The sequence below is a fragment of the Phalacrocorax aristotelis genome, chromosome 2 (genome assembly GCF_949628215.1).
Source record: "Phalacrocorax aristotelis chromosome 2, bGulAri2.1, whole genome shotgun sequence".
Classification (NCBI taxonomy): domain Eukaryota; kingdom Metazoa; phylum Chordata; class Aves; order Suliformes; family Phalacrocoracidae; genus Phalacrocorax; species Phalacrocorax aristotelis.
In genome coordinates this window covers 104,487,069-104,507,686 of record NC_134277.1, presented here as the reverse complement: position 1 = coordinate 104,507,686, position 20,618 = coordinate 104,487,069, and the positions used below count along the sequence as shown (strand labels likewise).

General features: G+C 42.3%; 2 protein-coding genes across 3 annotated transcripts in view; one reads left to right on the top strand and one right to left on the bottom strand.

Annotated features, from left to right (window-relative positions):
• The window catches only part of FBXO15 (F-box protein 15), a 128,145-nt gene extending 115,477 nt beyond the window's left edge, over window positions 1-12,668 (bottom strand). The window contains exons 1-6 of one of the 2 annotated variants that reach the window (XM_075084583.1): window positions 12,471-12,668; window positions 8,813-8,932; window positions 6,692-6,796; window positions 3,104-3,346; window positions 2,618-2,827; window positions 604-733 (exon numbers count right to left, since the gene is read on the bottom strand). In XM_075084583.1, coding sequence (XP_074940684.1) covers window positions 604-733; window positions 2,618-2,827; window positions 3,104-3,346; window positions 6,692-6,796; window positions 8,813-8,932; window positions 12,471-12,589 — 927 coding nt within the window. In that variant the 5' untranslated portion in view covers window positions 12,590-12,668. The remainder of the gene's footprint in view (window positions 1-603; window positions 734-2,617; window positions 2,828-3,103; window positions 3,347-6,691; window positions 6,797-8,812; window positions 8,933-12,470) is intronic. The other variant, XM_075084582.1, reaches the window with a different exon arrangement.
• A 1,249-nt stretch (window positions 12,669-13,917) lies between these two features.
• On the top strand, window positions 13,918-20,068 carry TIMM21 (translocase of inner mitochondrial membrane 21). Its single transcript, XM_075084584.1, has 6 exons — window positions 13,918-14,451; window positions 15,705-15,767; window positions 15,867-15,964; window positions 17,318-17,391; window positions 19,400-19,505; window positions 19,600-20,068. The coding sequence occupies exons 1-6, from the start codon at window positions 14,136-14,138 to the stop codon at window positions 19,690-19,692; spliced, it is 750 nt and encodes a 249-aa protein (XP_074940685.1). The 5' UTR covers window positions 13,918-14,135; the 3' UTR covers window positions 19,693-20,068.
• Window positions 20,069-20,618: the final 550 nt, after the last annotated feature.

The following is a 20,618-nucleotide window of genomic DNA, read 5'->3' as shown; positions in this document are numbered from 1 at the left end:
TGACCCCTCAACTTAGACACTTAATACCAAGAACTGGATATCCCCAAAAGGGCACGATTTACAGTGCTCCTACTGCTGAAGCAGGATACAACTACCTGGTGGTGTAGATTAAAGGAAACAACTAGCGAAGTTGCCTTGCAGGAATTTATCACTTTGAGTGATGGGGACAGGGCAAGGCATGAGTCAGGGAAAGAAGCACATCTCTCCTCAAACCATTCTATTTAAAATGTCTTTAGGATATAAAACTTTGGCATGTGTAGACTGCAAAACAAATACAACTGAATACAGAAATAAGATCAGTACAGTATCTAATATACTATGATACAGAACTGTTCTTTTAATTAGAGGTGGATTTTTTTTTAAAAGTACAGATCCTCCTGCAACAGATCTTTAGAATACAATAAATCATCAACTAGCTGTCCCTACCTGTATTTTCTTCTTGTTAGTTTAGACAAGATCTTTCAAAATCCAAAGAAAAGAAGGAAGATGGAAAAAAAACCCAAAACAAAAAACAGCAGCAAAAACAACTCTCAAAAAACTACAAGGCAAAAGAGCCTGTTTCTTCAAGTCATGATAAAATATTGAAACAAAAAGTTATCTTACCTTCCAAAGTCCTACTAAGAGTCCTGGATTCAGACTGAAGAGCTGGACAAGTTTATCAGCACCAACTGCTGCACTATTTCCAGTCAGGTTAGCAAGATGGTATTCAGCAATTAAGGAACGTCGACGAGGTCTTTGAAAAGAACATACAGAATGTAGCAACAAGACGATGTCTCCTTATTTATGTAAAAGTTCAGCCTAAATTCATTTTTAACTCTTAAGTCTGACCAACAGCACAATGAAAACAGTTTCGAAAGCATTCAGCATGCACAGCCATAAACTTTACTTCTGAACAACTACAGCACACTAGCAGGATCTCAACACTAAACAAGAAACAAAAGCCACCATAGGGTGGCCTAATATACTACTTAAAAAAGAAGAAAAACTTATATACTTGCCCAATATTTCAAAATAGCCACAGAATTACTTTATCATTTGTTTTTAATACTATGTTTGTACTGGATAGAATCACTGAACATTTGTCAGTATGAAGCAAGCTACTAAGAAGGTAAATTCTTCCTCCACAGAAGCAAAATTCCAAGGAAAGGTTCAAACTGTACATGTAATAAATTAAAAGCTTCTGTTAAAGGAAGCATTCCGTTTTTAAAAAATTATTTCCACATTTGAAGCGACTTAGCTCCGTAACACCCTTTAACTAGAGTTCATACTTCACAGGTGTTCTTATTGGCTAATGATGCATAAAAAAGAACAGAGTCTGCGTTACCTCTTCAGAATGGAGAAGTAACTCCTTCTACAACCCTTCACAAACTTAGGCTCTTATTTAAAACTGTTCCTAGATTATTTCCCAGTAGTACCACAGTAGTATCGCCTACCACAACACACTGCTAGGAAGACAGCAACTGACAAGAACTTCATCACATTACCTTGAACTCTAAGATTTGGGGCAGGGGTGGGATGTCAACCCTTTCCATCCTTAAGTCAGTCAGGCTGGTATAAATACAGGGACTTTCCTGAAATCCCTGCACTAGCTCCTTATAGTCTTAACATTCTGAGTAACATTCTGATATTTGAGACCTCATTACCTTCACATATATTCACAAGCTTTAACAACTCATGATTCTGTGAAATAAATACACTACTTGCCTTCAAGTTTTCTTTTACTATGCTCTACATACAAATCATGATCTTGGTAAAACAACTACATTTCCCACATAATTTCACTGCAAGACGTGTTTAGCTGACTTTACACAAAAGGCTTCTCTTAATTTTTTTAGGCAAATATTTTGCTTCTGTTGGAGGAACCATGTTTTTTGTAGGTGAACAACTCTCTCTTTTCAGAGCTCTACTTCTAGGGAGTTTGCGTAAGAAGCATGTAGCTGATACTGCACATACCAAAATGACACAGAAGGCAGAGACGTGGAAAACTCTTTGACAGCAACCAAATAGATACACACCTCAAATACACACCTTTAATTTAAACACCTTTTCTCAAATTATAATGCCAGAAAAATACTGTACACACTTAAGCTACAAAACAACAGCTATCCCACATTGTGCTGTGGACTTTTTTTTTTTATATGCATGCACATGCAACCAAACACCAAGTTCCTTAAATTCACAAACACACCTATCAGATAGAAAAAAATAAATGTTAGTAATGTTGATTGCCTGAGCGAAGCCACATAAACATTGATGAACTGTTCCAATCTAAATGTCTCACATTAAATTCTCCTAGATTTACATGTTTGTTTCATGCTTATTTGTATCTATGCCTTAGATTCAGCTCTCCAAGGCAGGACCTATCAGCTTGCATCTTGCATGCTAGAAGCTACATTAACCTACGAATTAATGTCATAGCTTGCTGAACTGTATTTATTTCTGGCTAAAAAAGCTGTATCATTGAAGAAAAGGACACAGGCTTTGGAAGAAATGCTACAGAGAGGCTTTCTAAGAAAGAATTAACCTGTTAGGTCAAACCAAGGCTGGATAGCTCCTACAGACACATTATCAACCATTTACACCAAAACCCGCTCAAAAATCCTATGTTAAAACTCACCCATTCTTGCTGGCAGCTCTGCTTTGGTCAGGAAGCAATGGTGTAACTCCAAATAGTTTTATGGTTGACAGGATGTCTAGGCATGGCCAATTTGTACTATACCAAAGTATTGTGACAGATGTGTCCTTAAATGATAGGTTTGCCTTCTCCGTTACATATTCCTTTCCATTTCTGTCCTTTAGAACAATTATCCAACTCAAGCCAGAGGCTCTGTTATTTAGAAATTGAAAGGGGAGAGGGGTGTTTAAAAAAAAAAGATTCTCAAATGGACAAAACTTAAACTATACTTCCAACAGAATTTTCACATTTCTACTAACTGCTACTTATGTTTCTCAGGCTAGGTCATTTTTAGGCTATCATAGCATCCTCCCATTATGACATACATTTTATAGCTCTATTTCCATATCCCCCCCAGTGTTTCCAAAGCCATTAATATTCTGTACATTTTTCTCGAGTAAACATTTTCTGTGACAAGGCATTGCTTACTTCATAGCTTCTTTGTTTTTACATGGAAGACCTGTATAAGGATCTACAGGTTTAACGAGTCGCATTACTCTAGTTTTGACAGCAGCTATTTGTTTGAAGATGTATTCTTTCTTCCAGTACCCAGGCTCTCTATCATGTAGAGCAGCACTGCCCAAGCAAACAGTTTCTGTTTGTTCAGACTTCATTTTCCAAATTGTCCTTTTTGGATGAAAACAACTGGAATAGATTTTCAGCCAGATTCCACTGAAAATAAAAGAACAAAGAGGAAAACCACATAAACTTCAAGAATAGTTACTTAATTATTCTTACATGGATGTCCCAGCTACCACTGAGCATAATGTTGGCACAAAAATATAAAGTCCTAGTTTATCAGCAAACTGGGTTTGATCTAAGTTTCTAGAAGACCAGAAACTGTAGCCTCCTAGGTACTAGTCAAGAAAATGGAAAGGCACAGTTGTACGGCTTTCCCCTTTTTTACCTTCCAACAGCTCAACAAAAACAATCTGGACCCCTCAGGTTTTTCACACAGATCCAGCTGAAAGTGGAATGGAGGAAGACAGAATCACCAATGTTTGGTGGTGGTACCACTGTCATGTCAATCCCTTCTGCACTCTCTTCTGAAAAGCTCAGAGACTAGATGACTTTTTGAAGAGGTGAAAGAAACATGCAACAGGAATAACGGGTTCATCTCTTTCCTCTTTGGAAAAATATGAGGTCACATTTCTGCCCTCCACCCCCCCCAGTATCTCTAGGACAGTTCAGGGAATACTGAGTGCAAGAAGTTACAAAAATTCAAACAACAATCTGTGAATAAAGGTTTCCAATAAATTTTCTAATTTTAAAGTTCTAGCCACACAGCCTACATAACTGCACTGAAGAAAATGAATAGCAACAGAAACAAATTCTCAAGAGAAATTTGCTACCATTTATCAACAAGATTACCTCTACCAGTCCTCGCTTATCCCCAGGCAAACTTACATTAACGTGCTTTGCAATGCATTTTTCTCCTCCTTAAAGCATTACAGCATTCAAGGACTGAATCCATCCCACACAGCCTCCTACCAATAAAAACCACTCTTACTTCATCAGCTGCTGAGAATAAGTCCCCACGTGCTACATGCCGAGAGCCAGGCTCTTTGTTATGGATCCAAACATACTCTGGAATTTTGCAAACACCTTCCAGCCTGCTGCTCTGCAGATATATGTGCAATCTCCCACTGCCATTTTTTTGAGTCAAACCTGTTTAAAACCCACAGACCCATAAGCTTCTATGACTGGTAAAGGGGGATTCACAGTCAACATGAGCTTCCAACTTTCCTTTCACCAAAATCGAGGCAGGGGGCAGAACATGAAGAGCAACCCTATAAGTAAAACAAAGACTTAAGATACTTCAATTCTGAGACCACAAAGAAAAGACAACTCAGTTATCAGATAGCATAAACCATTTCTGATGGAGGGAGAAATTCTTATTTAACTCCAAACCAGCTAAGAGTTGTGGGATGATGAAAACAAAGAAGCGATGTCCTTCACACACCATCATGAGGTGAAATTAAGCTGTGTATCGTCCAACTGGTCTTATTCAGCCTAAAAAGTCCAGTAAGATGTCCTCCTATAACAACCTCCTGTTAACTAGAAACCCCTTCCCAAGACAGACATCCTTTCTTGAATGGGGAGAGATACTCAGCATCTGGCTGCATGATGCTGAAGACAGGGTAGGCATTTCCTGCATTTTGAGGGTACATTCTCAGGCAATATAAGCTGAATGAAGACAGACTTGCCACCAACACCTACCACTCTTCTCCTCACTCTCAGTTACATATTTTGCTTCTTCCTTTCGCAAAACAGCATTGTGCCAGCAGATGAGAGATCAGTTCCCAAAGCTCAAAAATTCAGTCAGGGCAGGGAGGCAGAGGAGAAAAAAAGGGCGACTTGGAATCACTGGTGTTTAGGGACTTATCATTGCCCCTTCATGAGGAATCTTCAGAACAGGATTCTGATTCTGCCTCTGACTTCTGAAGAATTCAGGGCACACAAATCAAAAAGGCATTGAACAGGGAATCATGAATTTGCCTCTTTCACAGCTGAATACGTGTCACTTTCGCCTCAAAGTGTTAAGTATAATATTCACCTCAAGGCCTCTTTTTGGACGTTGTTACAACAGTTATAACAAGCTAACCCAACCTCTTACTACTAACTCAAATGCCTCAATCAGACACGCACCATTCTCAGTCATCCCTTAACCACAATGGCAATAAGATCTGGGTAAGGCAAAAAGATCTCCCCCTGTGCTCCGGCTTCTCACTTCCTCTTCTTATACAAGCACTTCCTGCTGGTGATCAAAACCCTCAGGCTTTCAGACAGACCATCTATGTGAGCTTCCCATGCTGCACAGCAGGAAGGCTGGAGTAATACCACATGCTGGGACAAGGGGGATGCAGAAAGGGGGGTCAGAAGCATTTCCTTGCCTTCAACAGTTACATTGAAGACATCACAGCCAAGGAACTGTTAAAGTGCAGGCATTAACTGAAGAGCTCAAAGACAAAGCACAGCATTAGGCAGCACAGATACATCACGATGAAAGACTGATGGCCCTGTTGCATGAAGGACAGTATCCTGTACACCAGAACAGCAGAAATATCCTCAAAAAGATACTCTGCCTAAAACCAAGATCAGATTTGTCAGAGAGGTATACAGGGACTTCAATTAAAATGTCTGTTAATTCACCACAAGATTTAGGGACTCAGGAAGGTCCATGGAAATCCAGTGGGAAGCAGTGACCTGGTCCCACTGAACCAGTCTCCTACAGAAGGGAAAGTATCTCTCTCTCAAATCCCATTTGAGTATACACAGTAATCTCTGTCGAGATTAGAAAATGGTGATAGACATTGTTGAGATGGAGACAGATGAATCAGCTTCCCTTAACAGCCACAATGATTTTATCCTACCTTACTATCCTGAAGTGGAAAATGCATATTAAGATATATAATTTGTGTCAACCACGCCATTTTTACCTACATGCACCTGCTGACAGCCTCAAAAAAAAAAATCTGGATTATTGCCTTCCCTTTAAAGTCATCAGTTCTAAAGGTGTCGGTGCCAATGTTAACTGATTCACTGTACAAGTTCTGGCAAATAAGTGAGAAATGGATGAATACCAGATGCTGCAACTTCCTACACAGGAAGACATTTCCTCATTTAAATAACACGAATGCAGGAGAATCCTGAAAAAACAATACCACTACTATACACCACTAAGGATTGCCTGAACCAAAAATCCTGTGCAGGTGCCTGTGAATACATATATATGCAAATTTTACAAGAAAATAAATGCCAATAGCAAAATTTCAAAACTCCGTATTTAGTTTTAGCCTCGTAACTCCCATTAAACTTAACAGGGCTTGCACAGCTAGAATTCCATACAACCTGTTGCACTGTGAGCTATGCTGTCCGTTTTCATCAAAGTAATTGCCAGTAGGCACATGCATCTGTGCTCCGACATCAGTGAAACTAAGTTAGAAAGACTCATAACTCAGGTAAACTCAACTGCTGCACAGTTAGGACTAGCACTTATGCTTCCCTCTTCCTTACTTGTCACTGGCCAGATGATAGAAGAGCTTATTCACACAACCAACACACAACAGGGACACAGGATCCAAATAGGAAAGTATCTTCATCAGCATTTCTGATGGCATGCTGGAAAACAAGAGAAAGAGAAATACCATTAGACTTGCCTGCAAACCCCAGAAATGACAATGGCAAACAATTTTAATCCCAAACCAGACCAAAACAAAGAAGATAGAAACTACCAGCTTATAAACGCACAAATCAAAACTCACCTGAAGAGTTTATTTGCAGACCTTTGTTTCTGATTTGTCACTCTGATCTAAAACATTTGCTTAAAACAATTCACTACAACCTATTCAAGTGACACAGTGCAATTACGTGAATTATACAGATTTCATACATATTCATGACATATATAATATATATCATAACATAATGATGTATATATACATATATCATAACAAAAAATGAACAACATAAAAAAACATAAGTAGTTATGGGTTTGTATTTTCATTGATTGAACTTTGTTAACTTTATACTAGTTTCACATGAAACTATCTTGTTCAACTTCAGTTTCTCGCTGCTTGTACCATGATTTTAACACTTAGTCAATAACCACCAGTATTTGCCAGAACTGCTTCACTCACTCTCCTCCTGACTGTGGTGTCAGGTCTCAGGATGCACCAGGACAGAAATGTCTTAGTCAAACAGTAAGATCATGCTCTACCTCATCAAAGTCTTCAAACCACGTGTGCTCAGGGGTCTCACACAGTTTTCATTTACATCAACAGAAAGATGTGAACTTTAAACTAAGAGCTGAGTGGTATCTTGAGAACATTAATGTTTCTGTGCTTCGGTAAGGCTGCCTGAAATGCAGGTGCAACAAGCTCAACATAACCTGGAGCTGAGTCACCATGATTTCTGTATTAACAGACAGAAACCTCATACCCTTCAAGTAGTACCCAGTAACTGCACAGAGTTTAAAAAAAAGATTTATTTTATACTCTAACTTTTGGCACATGAAAGTATGGTAACATTGAAATCACCACTGAAAATAGAAGCTGCTGTGAAAGTCAACACCACAGCTGTGTCTCTTGCCCATTTACTATCGTGTCATTTACAGCAGCTGCTGATTTATAACACTTTACTCCAGAAGCATATAGCTTTCAAGCATAGAATTATAATAATACCAATACTCCAAGGTTTGTATTAAAACTCAGAATCTTAGTTGCACTCACATAGGGCAACTGTGTCAAAACTTCCATGGTTATTATGTAAAATAACTCAAACACTGTAAGGCCAAAGCAGTTTGTGCATTTATTCCAGTGAGAATTTAGAAATGATCCCTTAAAAAGCTCTAAATTAGCTAATACGCTTGATCTAGGATTCTCAACAGTAGTTTTAAAAACTGTATTATTTTTTCTTTGAGGGAAGCTGATAGGATTTTTTTTTTCTTTTTTCTCCTGTCTTTCCCACCTAACAAAGAGCATAAGGGATTGAACTGGCCATACAATGCAGAACAGAGAAATGACTACACAGGAAGCTGTAAGATGTATAAAACAAAGAAAATTAATTAATCTTTCATGTAACATATTCACAGATGGTTTTAGTAGAAACGTAACTAATTTTCAAGAAGAAAGCAAGTTACGATTATACTGAAAGTGCCCTTTCACTGTCAAACAGGGATTGAAACATTCACCTTGCAGCAAATATGCAGCAGCCACTTTATTCCTCCCCTCTCATCCCACTCCACCATCCTAAGCCTCTCTATACAAAGCAACAAGCATCAAGAGAATATCAGAAGTTTAATTCCAAACTGGCTTTTATTGAAGTAGTACAGTAACAATTTTTACTCTCAAGGAACAACACGGTCCCTGATTTGCTAAAGGCTTCATACAACTTGGAAAACTTACACACTTCATACGAACTTAGAAAAGGAAGCGAGGGAGAACCATGCCAGAAAACATAAGACGGTCAACACAGGATCACAAAGCAGGCCAGGAAAGCAAATCTTTTCTTTTCAGCGTAGAACATCTGACATCAAAATCTCCAAGGTTTGAACGTAATAATAGCAGGCAGTCAAAAAATGGCTTCTAGTCTGCTAGGGGTCTTCAACTCTTACCCTTAAAGTAAAGTCCTACTCACCTCTCAATGCACAAATTAGGTTTCGGTTTTATGGAAGGTGTCAAACGCAGACTTTTAATTACAGCATTTGCAGTTTCAGAACATTCCCCAGGCCTAGCAGCAAAGCTCCTTGACCTATTTCTAAGAAAGAAAAGCTGTTAGGAGCCACATCATCACAAAATGAAGAAATACACATATCATGCACATGTAGACACCACATCTCAGCTGAGGATTGAGGGAATACGTCACATGGTAACTCAGTTCACAAATTTAGACAATGATCTCCAAGTCAAAATACCTGAAACCAGGTATTAAAACCCATTATTTAAACCCCTAGGTGTCTCTCCTATGATTAATCTCTCCCAGTAGTCAAAAGGGAATAGTGCCACACCACCAAATCACTTTGAATCTGGTAGAGATCTATTAATGTTAGACAGCTGCACCACTGTGGCCACCATAATCACGCTCCAGATAGGCCCCTGCAGCAAGTCAAGCTCACTGATTAATCTTCTGCTTTGCAACATGACTCCAGAGATGTTTTTGAGCCATCCAAGTTTGCTAAGCTACTAAAAGGTATCGAATAAAACAATACCTTGAAACTTTCTCAAAAACAGACAGGGCTCTAAAAGAACTCCCTTGACTACAAAACAGAATCATATTTTAAACAAAGTTATAGTCTCATTTCAGATTTTTCCCCTGCTAAAATACTCGCAACTCTGGGAGATAAGTGTTAGTTCAACAGGCAAGATGCGTATCAATGTTTTTATTGCTCATTAACACAATTTGGACAGAAATTACTTTCTCTTACTAAAGAAAGCAACTTTGCATATTACTAACACAAATAAATTCTTACAATCCAAATGGCCACACGATTTTTCCAAGATTTTTGATACTGAGAACTCTGTAAGCAAATACTATCATTAAACCACATAGAAATATTCAGATGCAGTTTCAGTCTTAATCAAATCCCTACACTTTGTACCCACTGATGCCACAGAGCAGGCAGAACTCCCTATATTCTCTGTTGGTGACAGTCTGTATCGACATCTGACTTTCCAAGACCTGGTCAATCCAACTCTGGGTTTCTAAGCAACCAACTGACTGGGTGGGGGGGGGAGGCGGAATCAAATTTTTGAAGTACAATGGTACCATGTACATTTAATGTACACTGTTCTTGAGATTGGTTTAAGCTCAAAGAAAAACAGAAATCAGAAGAACAACTCTGTCCTACATTGTCAACTGTGCTACATAAAAATAAAAAATCCCTGAAGGATTTTTTACCCGAAATTGTTACAAGCGTAACAAAAAAGACACACACATTTCAGCTTGGGTGCCAATCTCTTAACAGACTAACAAAATTAACAACTACCAAAAAGTAACTGTACGTCAAATATGCCCTGAAGGTCAAGCAAATGTTTTACTCATGTATTGTTAGCAAGAAGTACACTTATATAACGAGATGAGGCTGTAACAAACTGCATTTTTCAAAATCCACTAAAAGGATTTGCAGACACGAGTCCTGTCCAACAGCAGCAGAACTACCACTTGTGTATCTTTATGGGCAGCATAGCCAAGGCTATTTTACCCTGTGCCTATGCTGAAGGCACAAAGATACCTACTTTGGGCATACCCAACAGTGACACGCCTACACAGACTAGGAGTAATTCAGATCAAGAGCTGGATCCTGGATTTTGCCACACTTTAACTAGTACAAGCATAACCTGCATTGCCTTTATTCAGTGTCGTGGTTCAGCCTCAGCGGGCAACTGAACACCACGCAGCCGCTCGCTCACTCCCCCCACCCCGTGGGATGGAGAAGAGAATCGGACGAGCAAAAGAACTTGTGGGTTGAGATAAGCACAGTTTAATGATTACAATAAAATGATAATGATAAATGATTATGATAATAATAATAATGTTAATAAAAAGGGAAAAGAGGAAAAAAACACAGAAACACAAACAATACAACCGCTCACCACCCGCCGACCGACGCTGCCCGTCCCCCGAGCCGCGATTGCTCCCTCCTCCCCCGGCCAGCCCCTCCCAGGTAACATACTGGGCATGATGTTACATGATATGGAATATCCCTTTGGTCAGTTTGAATCTGCTCTCTTGGCTGTGCCCCCTCTCCTCCCGGCTTCTTGTGCACCCAGCAGAGCATGGGAAGCTAGACATGTCCTTGACTAGTATAAGCGCTACCCAGCAACAGCCTAAACATCTGTGTGTTATCTCAACAGGCTTTTTTTTCCATGCTAATTTCAAAGCACAGCACTATACCAGCTAGAGTGAAGAAAATTAACTCTATCCCAGCTAAAACCATGACATTCAGCCATTCTTGCTTTCTTTTTAACCATTCCTTGCATTCCCCTCTTCTTCATCCCAAGAAGGAATTTCTGAAGAGAAATGTTGCCTACACGTGCCTTGAAAACTTTGATGTAACACCTACCACTTTTGAAAGCTTCATTTCAAAAAAAAAAGTACTGAATTTGTGAATCTTCCAAAATAAAAATATTCTCAAGGTAAGAAGAAACAACAGCAGATCCATAGCATAAACTATTTTTCAAGGACTGTATGTGTTAAGATTTGAAATTAGTACTAACAAAATGCTTTTACTCCACATTGACAAAGCTTGCCTCCCCAAGCCACAAATCAGTAACAGGTGATACTCCCCCTCTTCAGAGACTTCTAGTAACAACTGCTGTGCTCTTGCTTAGAGGCACAACCACCTCAATTGTTATTTCATGAGCTTTCAATTCGTGGGGCACAACTTTATTGCAGCACTTTGACTTTCATACACCGTAGTACTTGCAGCATGACTTTTGGTTCTTTGCTAGTCAGGATTTGTTAATCTATTTCAAAGAATGTATAGAAAGTTGTAAATAGTGACAAAACCTGTCGTCTTCTTCAAATGTTAAAGCATGCCTGGGGAAAAAAAGAGATGACAGTAATGTTTTGACATCTGAGTTTTGGGGTTTTTTTTCCTCAGCTACCAATTCCAAAGTCTTTTAAAAAGGTGGGTATGACCCATTCCATTTCCAGGTTTTAAAAAAAAGGGGGAATGAAACAGCTATGAAAGCCAAGGTTGTACAAACAGGTTAACAGAAAAACCTGCTTTCTCAACTTTACTTGCGAGATTGGTGCTTTCAATATTTGGAAGCTGAGCCTGTACTACATGAATTAAGCTAATCCCACCTTCCACAGCTAAATCCTCCCATTTGTTACAAAGGCCTAACTACCCTGGACACGTACATTAGACACTAAGCTAGCCAGTACTTCGCAGACCGGCTGCTGCTTGTTACGCTTCCTCCTCCAAGCTCCAGCACGTACCCAAGCTGCAGCCCCGCCACCCAGAAAACAGCGCCTTAAACCGAGGCCGTCCGTGCACCCGGCAATGCCTGTGTCTCCCATGGCCAGGCGCATCGCCCCTGGGCAGACATCCCTCTCCACAGGGCCACCGAGGGAAAGCCGAGGCGAGCCTCGCGGCCATGAGGCAGCGGAAAGCGAAGGCGTGCGGCGGCGGCGGGGAGGGGCTTCCCACAGGAGCAATGGAGTTGGGGAAAAAGGACTAACCGCTCCCCACGGGCACGGCGGCCAAGGCCGAGCGGCACCCCGGGGGCGGCAGAGCCCCGTTCAGCGCCCCCCGACGGCCTCGCCTCAGGCGGGGCAGGGAGGCCGTTACCTGGGCCCGGCGGCGGCAGCAGGAGTGAAAGGCCGCGACGGCCCGGCCCCGGCGGCGCCAGAGGGAGCCGCCGCGCCCCGGCCGTACTGCCGCAGGACCCTGCCGCGGCCCGTCGCCATGGCCGGCTCCGCCGCGGAACAGCGCCGTCGGAACGGGTGGGGGAAAGGGGGCGCTGCCGCCTCCCCCGTGAGGTCGCGGGGCGGGGCGGCGCCCAGCCCGGGAGAGGAGGTGGCGGCCGGGGGCACCGCCCCGGGGAAGCAGGCGGGTAGGCGGAGCAGGGTTGCGACCTGCCCCCGTGCCTCCTCCGCTGCCCGAGGCAAAGGTAGCCTGTGGGAGCCCGTGTTCGCACGCAAGGAGTTTATTTTTAATTGGAGGTGAGGGACACCGGCACGGCGTGGGGTTCCCGGGAAGCCTGGTGTGGGGCAGGCGGAAAGCGTTCACACACCGGGGAGCCGCAGCGACCCCCACCGTGAGCCCCCGTCGGGACCCCCGACGGGTGCCCCACCGCCCCCCACGGGGAGCTCCGCTCGCCGCCCCGCCCCCCGCGAAGCCGGAGCGTTGTCCCAGAAAGCGGGTGTGTGCGGGACGCCGAACTACACGCAGGGCGGGGGCTGCCTGTTCATCGCGGTTTTGCGCAAAGGCGGGTGCTGGGTGGTAGCCCCACAAAGCTAGCACCCCACACCGAGAAATTACGAGGCATTTATACAGTTAGATGGGTCAGTCACAGCGAATATTCACTCCCCCCAGCTAATAATTGGGTAGTTTCTTTCTCATCTTCAAGGCACAGCTCCCTTTAAATTTAACACGCATGCTCAGAGGGGAAGGGGCTTATTTGAGTAGGGGGGTTGCTGGCCTGGGGGCGTGATTTTTAGTATAATAACGGGGAGTTCACTAAAGGGCACTTTGTTTTAGTTCTTATCAACATCCCAATTAGCTGCCCTCCTCGACTATACACTTCATCCCCCCGTTCTCAGTGTCTTCAGAGGCGGGATCTTCGCTTTTATCAGTCTCTCGGCTCTCTTCAAGGATAGAGTGGCAAAACAAACACCTCCCTATCTCTCGGCTCCCTTCTCTGGCCGCCAAATGCTGTTTTGCAAAGCTCACGTGGTTCACTGTTATTACTTGTAAGAAAATTCCATTTTCTTCGGGGTATCAGTGGCACGGTCTTCTCAGGTGTTCTGGTCTCCGCTCGCGGAAGCGTCAACTGCAGCGCTTTCACGCACCTGTGCGTGCAAGATCAGAAAAACAATTTGGGAAAAAACCCAAGCAAACAGAAAACCAGCTTAACGAGGCTGAGCCGGACGGCGGTGCCCGGCGCGGCGGGCGGCCCCCGCCGTTGAAGGGTGGGCAGCGGCTGCAGCGACCCCGCCGGGCGCCGTTCCCGCCCAAACTACGGCTCCCAAGCTCCCGCTGCCGCTTCTTCCCCTCCGCCCCCGGGATTTCCGCCGCGGCAAAGGCGGGCGGCGGCGGCTGTGGGCGGGCAAAGGGCAGTGGGTGCTCGTGGCCTGAAGGAGCGGCCGCGGAGCCGCGCTGAGGGCGGTAGCGTTCCCTGCCTCTGCCCCCAGGGTTCGCCCCCACCCCGGGAGAGGGGCAGGATCTCGCCGCTTAGCTCGGCTGCCTCCGCCGTAGTTCCCTCAGGGCGCCCGGGCGCCGCCGCGGCCCGACATGCTGCCCGCCTCCCTTGTTGGGCGGGCGGGGCAGCGTGGCCCGCGGGCGCCGGCCTCCCTGGGGAGGTGGCTGCTGGCTGCCCCGGGACGGGCCCGCCTGGGGCCGGGGACCGGGACGGGCCCCTGGCCCTGCCTCTGCCTGCGGTGGCGGCGGCACCAGCAGCAGCCGCCCGCCCCGCTGCCCCGGGCCCCCCGGCTGAGTATCGGGACGCGAGCGGGGGCGCTGAGGGCTGGGCGGCCGGGCGGTGATGGCAAACAGGTCTCCGTGCAGAGGGCTCGGAAAGAGGAAACTTTGCTGTCGGCTGCCCAGAAAGGTAAGGCGGGCGGTAGCCACTGGTGAGCGCCGATACCGAGCGCTGCCCGGAGCGGCTGGCGCGGAAAAGGTTACTGCTGCAGGTGGGGGTTTAGAGCCCCGAAACTCAGGAATGGAGGGGAAAAAAAAAACAAACCATTCTCAGAAAACCAACGAGCCCTTTACACATCGTGTTGTTTTCAGTAGTTGATGCATTTCAGCGTATGTATTGCACAAAGAAGCAGAACAGAAATTATGTGGCTTCTTCCCAACAGCTTGTTGATCTAGTTTTTAGGTCACATCGGGGATAAGATGTAGTAGTCTTTCGTCACCTTTTTCACAAGGAAAACCCGTCACACGCAACCTGTCTCGATGCTGTTATAACAAGTTTACTTCCGGCAAAGTTGTCGAAGCTCCACACGTGGTTCTAGTTTTTTTACATGACGGCTGTCACTTTGGTTGGTCTTATCAGTGAAAAGTGGTTACTACGTAATTAGCCCCAGAAATTCTAAGTGCTTTGAAAAGGTATATGAAAAACATCCTCAACTCATCAGAAGGATACAGGAAGAAGAGTTATTAAAGTTTCCTTGATAACTTGTGATTCACCAAAAGGCACACCTTGTCACTTAAATCAGTAGTCTCTTTCCAAGTTCTCGAAAATATTTTGTAGCAGAGACTCATTTTTTTGGAGTATGTTGACACTTTAACTAGTACATTGCATAAAAACTAATCAGGCAAGCTGTAGTAAATAGTCTCAATAAATGAAATATATTTTAGTCTAATATCCTTTTTTATTGTTCACTTGATTGAGAAGTCATAAGTATTTTCTGTGTGTGCAATTTTTAAGCTTATGCTTTTTTATTTTTACTTCTCCCTTTCTCCTTTCTCAGCCTAAGGATTGCAATGATTGTGCTTTATATGGTGGCTTGAATACTGCAGTGCTAAATAACTCATTAGTTCTTAAAAAAGCTCTAGCTCTTGTGTACACAAAAAGTAGCAATAAGTGCAATTCTGGGTCTTGAAGACATGTAGTAGGAGAACAGAAAATAATACAACTTGATATAGAGGTATAAATATGCCCTGCACAACATAAGAGATGTTCCACGGTCTCTTTCTTTTAGTGGTGAGGCATTACGGAAGCTGTTGTTGGAATTTTTTCTTCTGCCGAAATATTATTTGAGGTGCAGACTAATAGAAGACCATTTATGTAAGAAACCTGTGCAAGTCTTAACTCTCCAAGATTGTAACTCCTGTGTTGTTTTCTGTCTATTTCAGTGAAAGAAGCTGGAAGAGACTTCACCTATTTTATTGTGGTGCTTGTTGGAATCGGTGTTACAGGTTATTTTTAAAAATTACATTCTTTATCAGAAGGTGCTTTTCATTAATTCCATCGAGTTTGATTAGTTTTCATTCCATCTGCTGTTGTTTCTGTTACAGGTGGTTTGTTCTATGTGATTTTTAAAGAGCTATTCTCTTCTTCTAGTCCAAGTAAGATCTATGGAGATGCCTTGGAGAAATGCAGATCTCACCCTGAGGTTGGTTTTTGAACCTTAGTCATAAGTTTATGTTTCTCAGTAGTTACTGTCTCTCTTTGAGGTAAAAGCTTGCACGAGGAATCTCACAAATAAAGCTGCAGGAAGGCCCACATGGTGCTTAGCAGGCAAACACCAGCAGATCTGCCTGTGCTTTTAGCTGGCCAGAGGTGGGTCAGCTCCAAGTTGGAGCTTACATTAGGACAAGTTACTCAGGTCTGAGCTTGAGTGAATTAGCCTGCTAAAAGCCAAGTTCAGTGAGTGTACCACAGCACAACAAACTGGTGCAACAACAGTGCCCTTTCAGAGCATGTGCTTGCGTCTCCATGCAGAAAGTCATGTAGACATAGCTAAGTGCCTACTAAATGTGGTATTTACGGAGTTCTGCCAGTCAGGGAGGCAACTGGTCCCACTTAAGCTTTATAGATCTAGCCTGCTGCCTTTCCTCAGCGCAGTTTTTCTCTTGTGACACTTCACTAGGGTCCTGTCATTCTGCAAATCACTGCATAAGTGTCCAGGAATTTAAACTCTTCATTTGAAACACAGTTAGCATTCATGTGGCTAGCAGGAAAAGGGAAAGAATAGTCATGTGATCCCACAGTCATATAAGATAGCTAGATGTAAACAAAAATCAATCTAAAATTAGATTTTAAAAACCACTACTTCAGGCAAAACAAGAGATGCATGGAATAGCTTTCAAGCAAAGTTGCCACAGATGCCACTAAGGATAACCTAGAAATGAAGTGACAAGTTGTCACTAGAACAAAAACGAAGACTGCTTAGGAAAAAGTTTGTAGAATTAAAATTTCTCTCCAGTACTTATACAGTAAAAATCACCCTCCCTTTCTAACCAACTTTAAAGTAAGTTTAAAACTAGGTTAATTTGGTCTGGCTTAATAAATCTGGGGAAAAAAAAAAAAGTCATTGAATTTCTTAAACAGTAGTGTTTTTAGATACCATGAAGGGGAGTGCATTTGCATTTTAAACTTTGAAATGTATTCTTTTAGAGAAGACGTGAGCAAATGTTTCATGCTTTTTTCCTTTTTACACAAAATGTCAGTAAAGTTGAAAATATACAGTAAGAAGAGATTAAAATGTCATAATCTCAGAGGATGGTACAAATAGAAGATGATAGTAGGATTTATTTTAGACATGTAATATGTGACTGTGAAGAAAAGCACTGAAATACAGAGACATTTTCCTTACACTGTTTTCTTTCAAAAACTCTTCTATTCTTGACACATCAGACTCGCAAGGGGCATTTTGTTCGAAGAAAATGCCTTCACAGCAGGGATGTGAGCTGATACTATTTGAATGTGATATCTTCTGACAACTCAAACCTCTTTTCTCTTGTAGATAATTGGTGTTTTTGGTGAATCTATTAAAGGTTATGGGGAGGCAACAAGAAGAGGAAGACGACAGCTTGTCAGGTGCCCTTTGGTGTTTGCCCTATACAGACACTAGTTTTTGCACACCTGAGGCATTTTGGGTCGCATAATAGCAAGTTGGATCTAAATTAATGAGCTGTATGGGATGTACCCTGTCACTTGTGAGTGAAAATGAAATCAGTTTTTTACAGTATCTCTTGTGTGGCACATACATCGTATGTGCACTGTATTTAGTGGTAAGATGGCAGTTCTGAGTGCCTCGAACCAAGCAATGGCCAGCACAGTAAACATAGAGCTGGTCTTTCCAGAGAATAGGTCGAGTCTGAAGAGACCAGTACAGGGGCCTAGGCATGCATCTAGGGAGCAGGGATCTGACTGAAGTTTACAGTCTGAAACCCTCAAATAGAGTAAAATTGTTCTTTGATAAATTGTTCTTCGAGAGTTTTTTCTCCTTTTGAAGCAGTAATTCTTATCAGCTCAGAAAGAGCAGGAGGTGGTAACTTTCCGACTTTCAAGATTCCAGCTTGCTCTGTTTAAAGCTGGACTGGGCCTGACTGAACATGTTGTAGTCACTGCAGTGACTGTTGTCCCTGAGCTGATTCGCAGTATTGACTGCCCGTTTCTTATGTTCTTTTTTGGTACTTGAGGCCTCATGTCTACCGTGTATTTAAAAGAACATCTCTCACTTAAACCTTTCATGAGTGTGTCTATTCATTAATCTGCTTTTGAGGGAGACAACAGAACTAATTCTTACAAAATGTAAATCCTCCCTGCACTATAACCCAGTAGGGGCCTTGTCTTTATTGGGATTTTTGACTTGAATATATAGGATGGGACATGTAAGCCCAGATACACAACTTGAACCATGAAATTGAGAATTTTTTTTCCAGAGGAAGGTGATTTTTACTGGTGGAAGTTTATCTTTTCACCAGACTGTGAAAAAGTGCTTGAACTGGAGCTGCTAAATGAAAATGTTTTAAGCATCTGCCTGTAAAAAAACCAATGTAAATATGTAAATATATTCTATCAGCTTTCCTAGTATTTAATTTCCATCATTTTGAAAGTCTAGTATTTTAAATAAAGCTTTGAGCTGAGGACTGTGAGATTGTAGCATTTGTGTCTGCAGAATAAGGATGACCTTAAATGTCTCAAAAACATACAGATTTTTTTGTGTATGAACAGCTTGAACGTGTATTTACTGCAGTAAGGCTCTTCGTTCGTCATTGTTCTCTGTAACCCATCATGTCACCTTAAACTGTATTGGAAGTTTAATTCACAGTGTGTACCTGGGCATGACTGGTGGAAATAAGAGCTTGGTAGCATGCTGCAGTTAGTAATTTCAGTAGGAAACATAAACTGGCACCAGAACTCTAGTTTGACCATTAGTTTCTGGAAGTGGTCACCCTGAAAGTGATGTGACCTTTCTATTTATGTAATATTTAAGCATAATTGAACTCCAGTCTAAATATCAGTATTCAGGTTGGAGTTCTGATATCAGTCATACAACTCCAGTACAACAAAGTTAGTGCCAAAATAAGTAAAGCATATAGTAAACTGGTTTGATGTGATTTAACCAACCTGATAATTGGGCTGACAAAATATTCTTTGTGGGGTTTTTTTGCTTGGTAACTTAGTTTAAGTGACTAAAAAACATGCCTGGCACTCTTGGTGAGGTGGGTGTTCCTTTCTAGATACCAGGCTCTGAATCTGGGGGTTATTTAGAATAAATACAAGGAAATTCCGGAATCTTCAGCCATTGGATTGCTCTTGAGTTTTGAGGGGAGGACTGGGGTGAGGACTTTTAAGCGCTTCATCTGTTAATCCTCAACTGCTAATTAGGTCTTTCTTCCAACTCCACTCCTCCTTGTATGCTTACGAAAAGCTTGGAAAGAAGAATAGAGAAGGAATACATGGTAGCATAAGGACTGCATCGGAATACACTTTCTCACAAAATAGTTAAGCAGCTTAACTAGTTAAGAAGCTTAACTAGCATATAATATGTATCCTTGCTGGGTGGGTTGGGTTTTTTGTTTTGTTTTGCTGTTTTTAGTCACATTGAATATATAAAGGATGGACTGAAACATATGCGTTTGAAGTTCTATATTGAGGGCTCCGAAACAGGGAAGCGGGGAACGGTCCATGTGGAAGTCAAAGAGGTATGTACAATTGCTTGATACAGCTGACAACCTTGGTCTTGAATTTAAACTACCAAAGAGAAAAAAGCAGAGCCTGAAATTGTTTTCCTTACAGAATCCTGACAGAGGAAGATTTGAGGTCCGCTACATATTTGTGGACGTTGACACCTATCCTAAGAGAACCATTGTCATAGAAGACAACAGATAGCCAACGTTCAAAGTTGCTGCATCATCTCATTGAGTATTGGATGATACTGGTGTAGCCAGTCTATGTTTGAATTGTTTGGTGTTCTCGATTGTATCTTGAAGCTTTGGGGTTGTGCTACAGGTCATAGCCTCTCATAATAACAGACACAGGATTTGAAGTGAAGCCAATGAAAAATAGTAGAGCCAGCACTTATGGCAAATATTTTGACGTAGGAAAGTAATGGCTCATAATAAACAGTTTGATGCTGGATAATTCTTCTACACACTCAAAATCTGAGTCTTCCAAGATGTTAGGTTTGGATGGGGAGCTTTTTGTCTTCCTTTGCTTGGATTTCCCAGTAGCACTGCAATAAAGTGGTATTTTAAGTGTAGACAAACTCACTGTTTTCATTCTGGAGGGCTTTGTGTAGATAGAAGGTAAAATAAGAATGTATATTAGTGATGCAAAGGAGATCTAGCCCAAAGGCGTGTAAGAATGTGGATTTTGGTGGCACACATTCATGGCAAATGACTGAAGATAAAGACTTAAATATTGGTCTCTTCTAAATAGATTAACAGCACACAGAACAGCAGTACTGTTTGCTCCTTCCAAGGTTTGCCATGCCGCTCCGCTGAGTAATGGCAGTGTTGTAGCTGCTGTATACTGTCTACAGTTTTTTTCCATTAAGTTGACTACATCTTCTGGGAATCAGATTCATATAGGTTTACCCAAACGCAAAAGGTCCATTCATGACTAAACTTCTCACCTGGGTTTCCTCCTTTGTGCAACATGGCAGATAGCAAGTCTAACCCTGTGTATTAATAATCAGACTTAGTTGTGCCCATCTATCAAGCAGCGCCAACCAAAAAATGTCAAGCTTTAGCTTATATTTAACTGCTTTCTTAAACACCAACTAATGCATTGTTCTGTAGTTACCTAGCATATGT

What these genes read in the sequence shown, in the direction of transcription:
- TIMM21 (XM_075084584.1), top strand. Translation starts at nt 14,136, where the DNA reads ATGCTGCCCGCCTCCCTTGTTGGGCGGGCGGGGCAGCGTGGCCCGCGG. An exon ending in GCTGTCGGCTGCCCAGAAAG is followed by an intron (nt 14,452 to 15,704) that starts GTAAGGCGGGCG and finishes TGTCTATTTCAG; the next exon opens with TGAAAGAAGCTGGAAGAGAC. An exon ending in TGTTGGAATCGGTGTTACAG is followed by an intron (nt 15,768 to 15,866) that starts GTTATTTTTAAA and finishes TTTCTGTTACAG; the next exon opens with GTGGTTTGTTCTATGTGATT.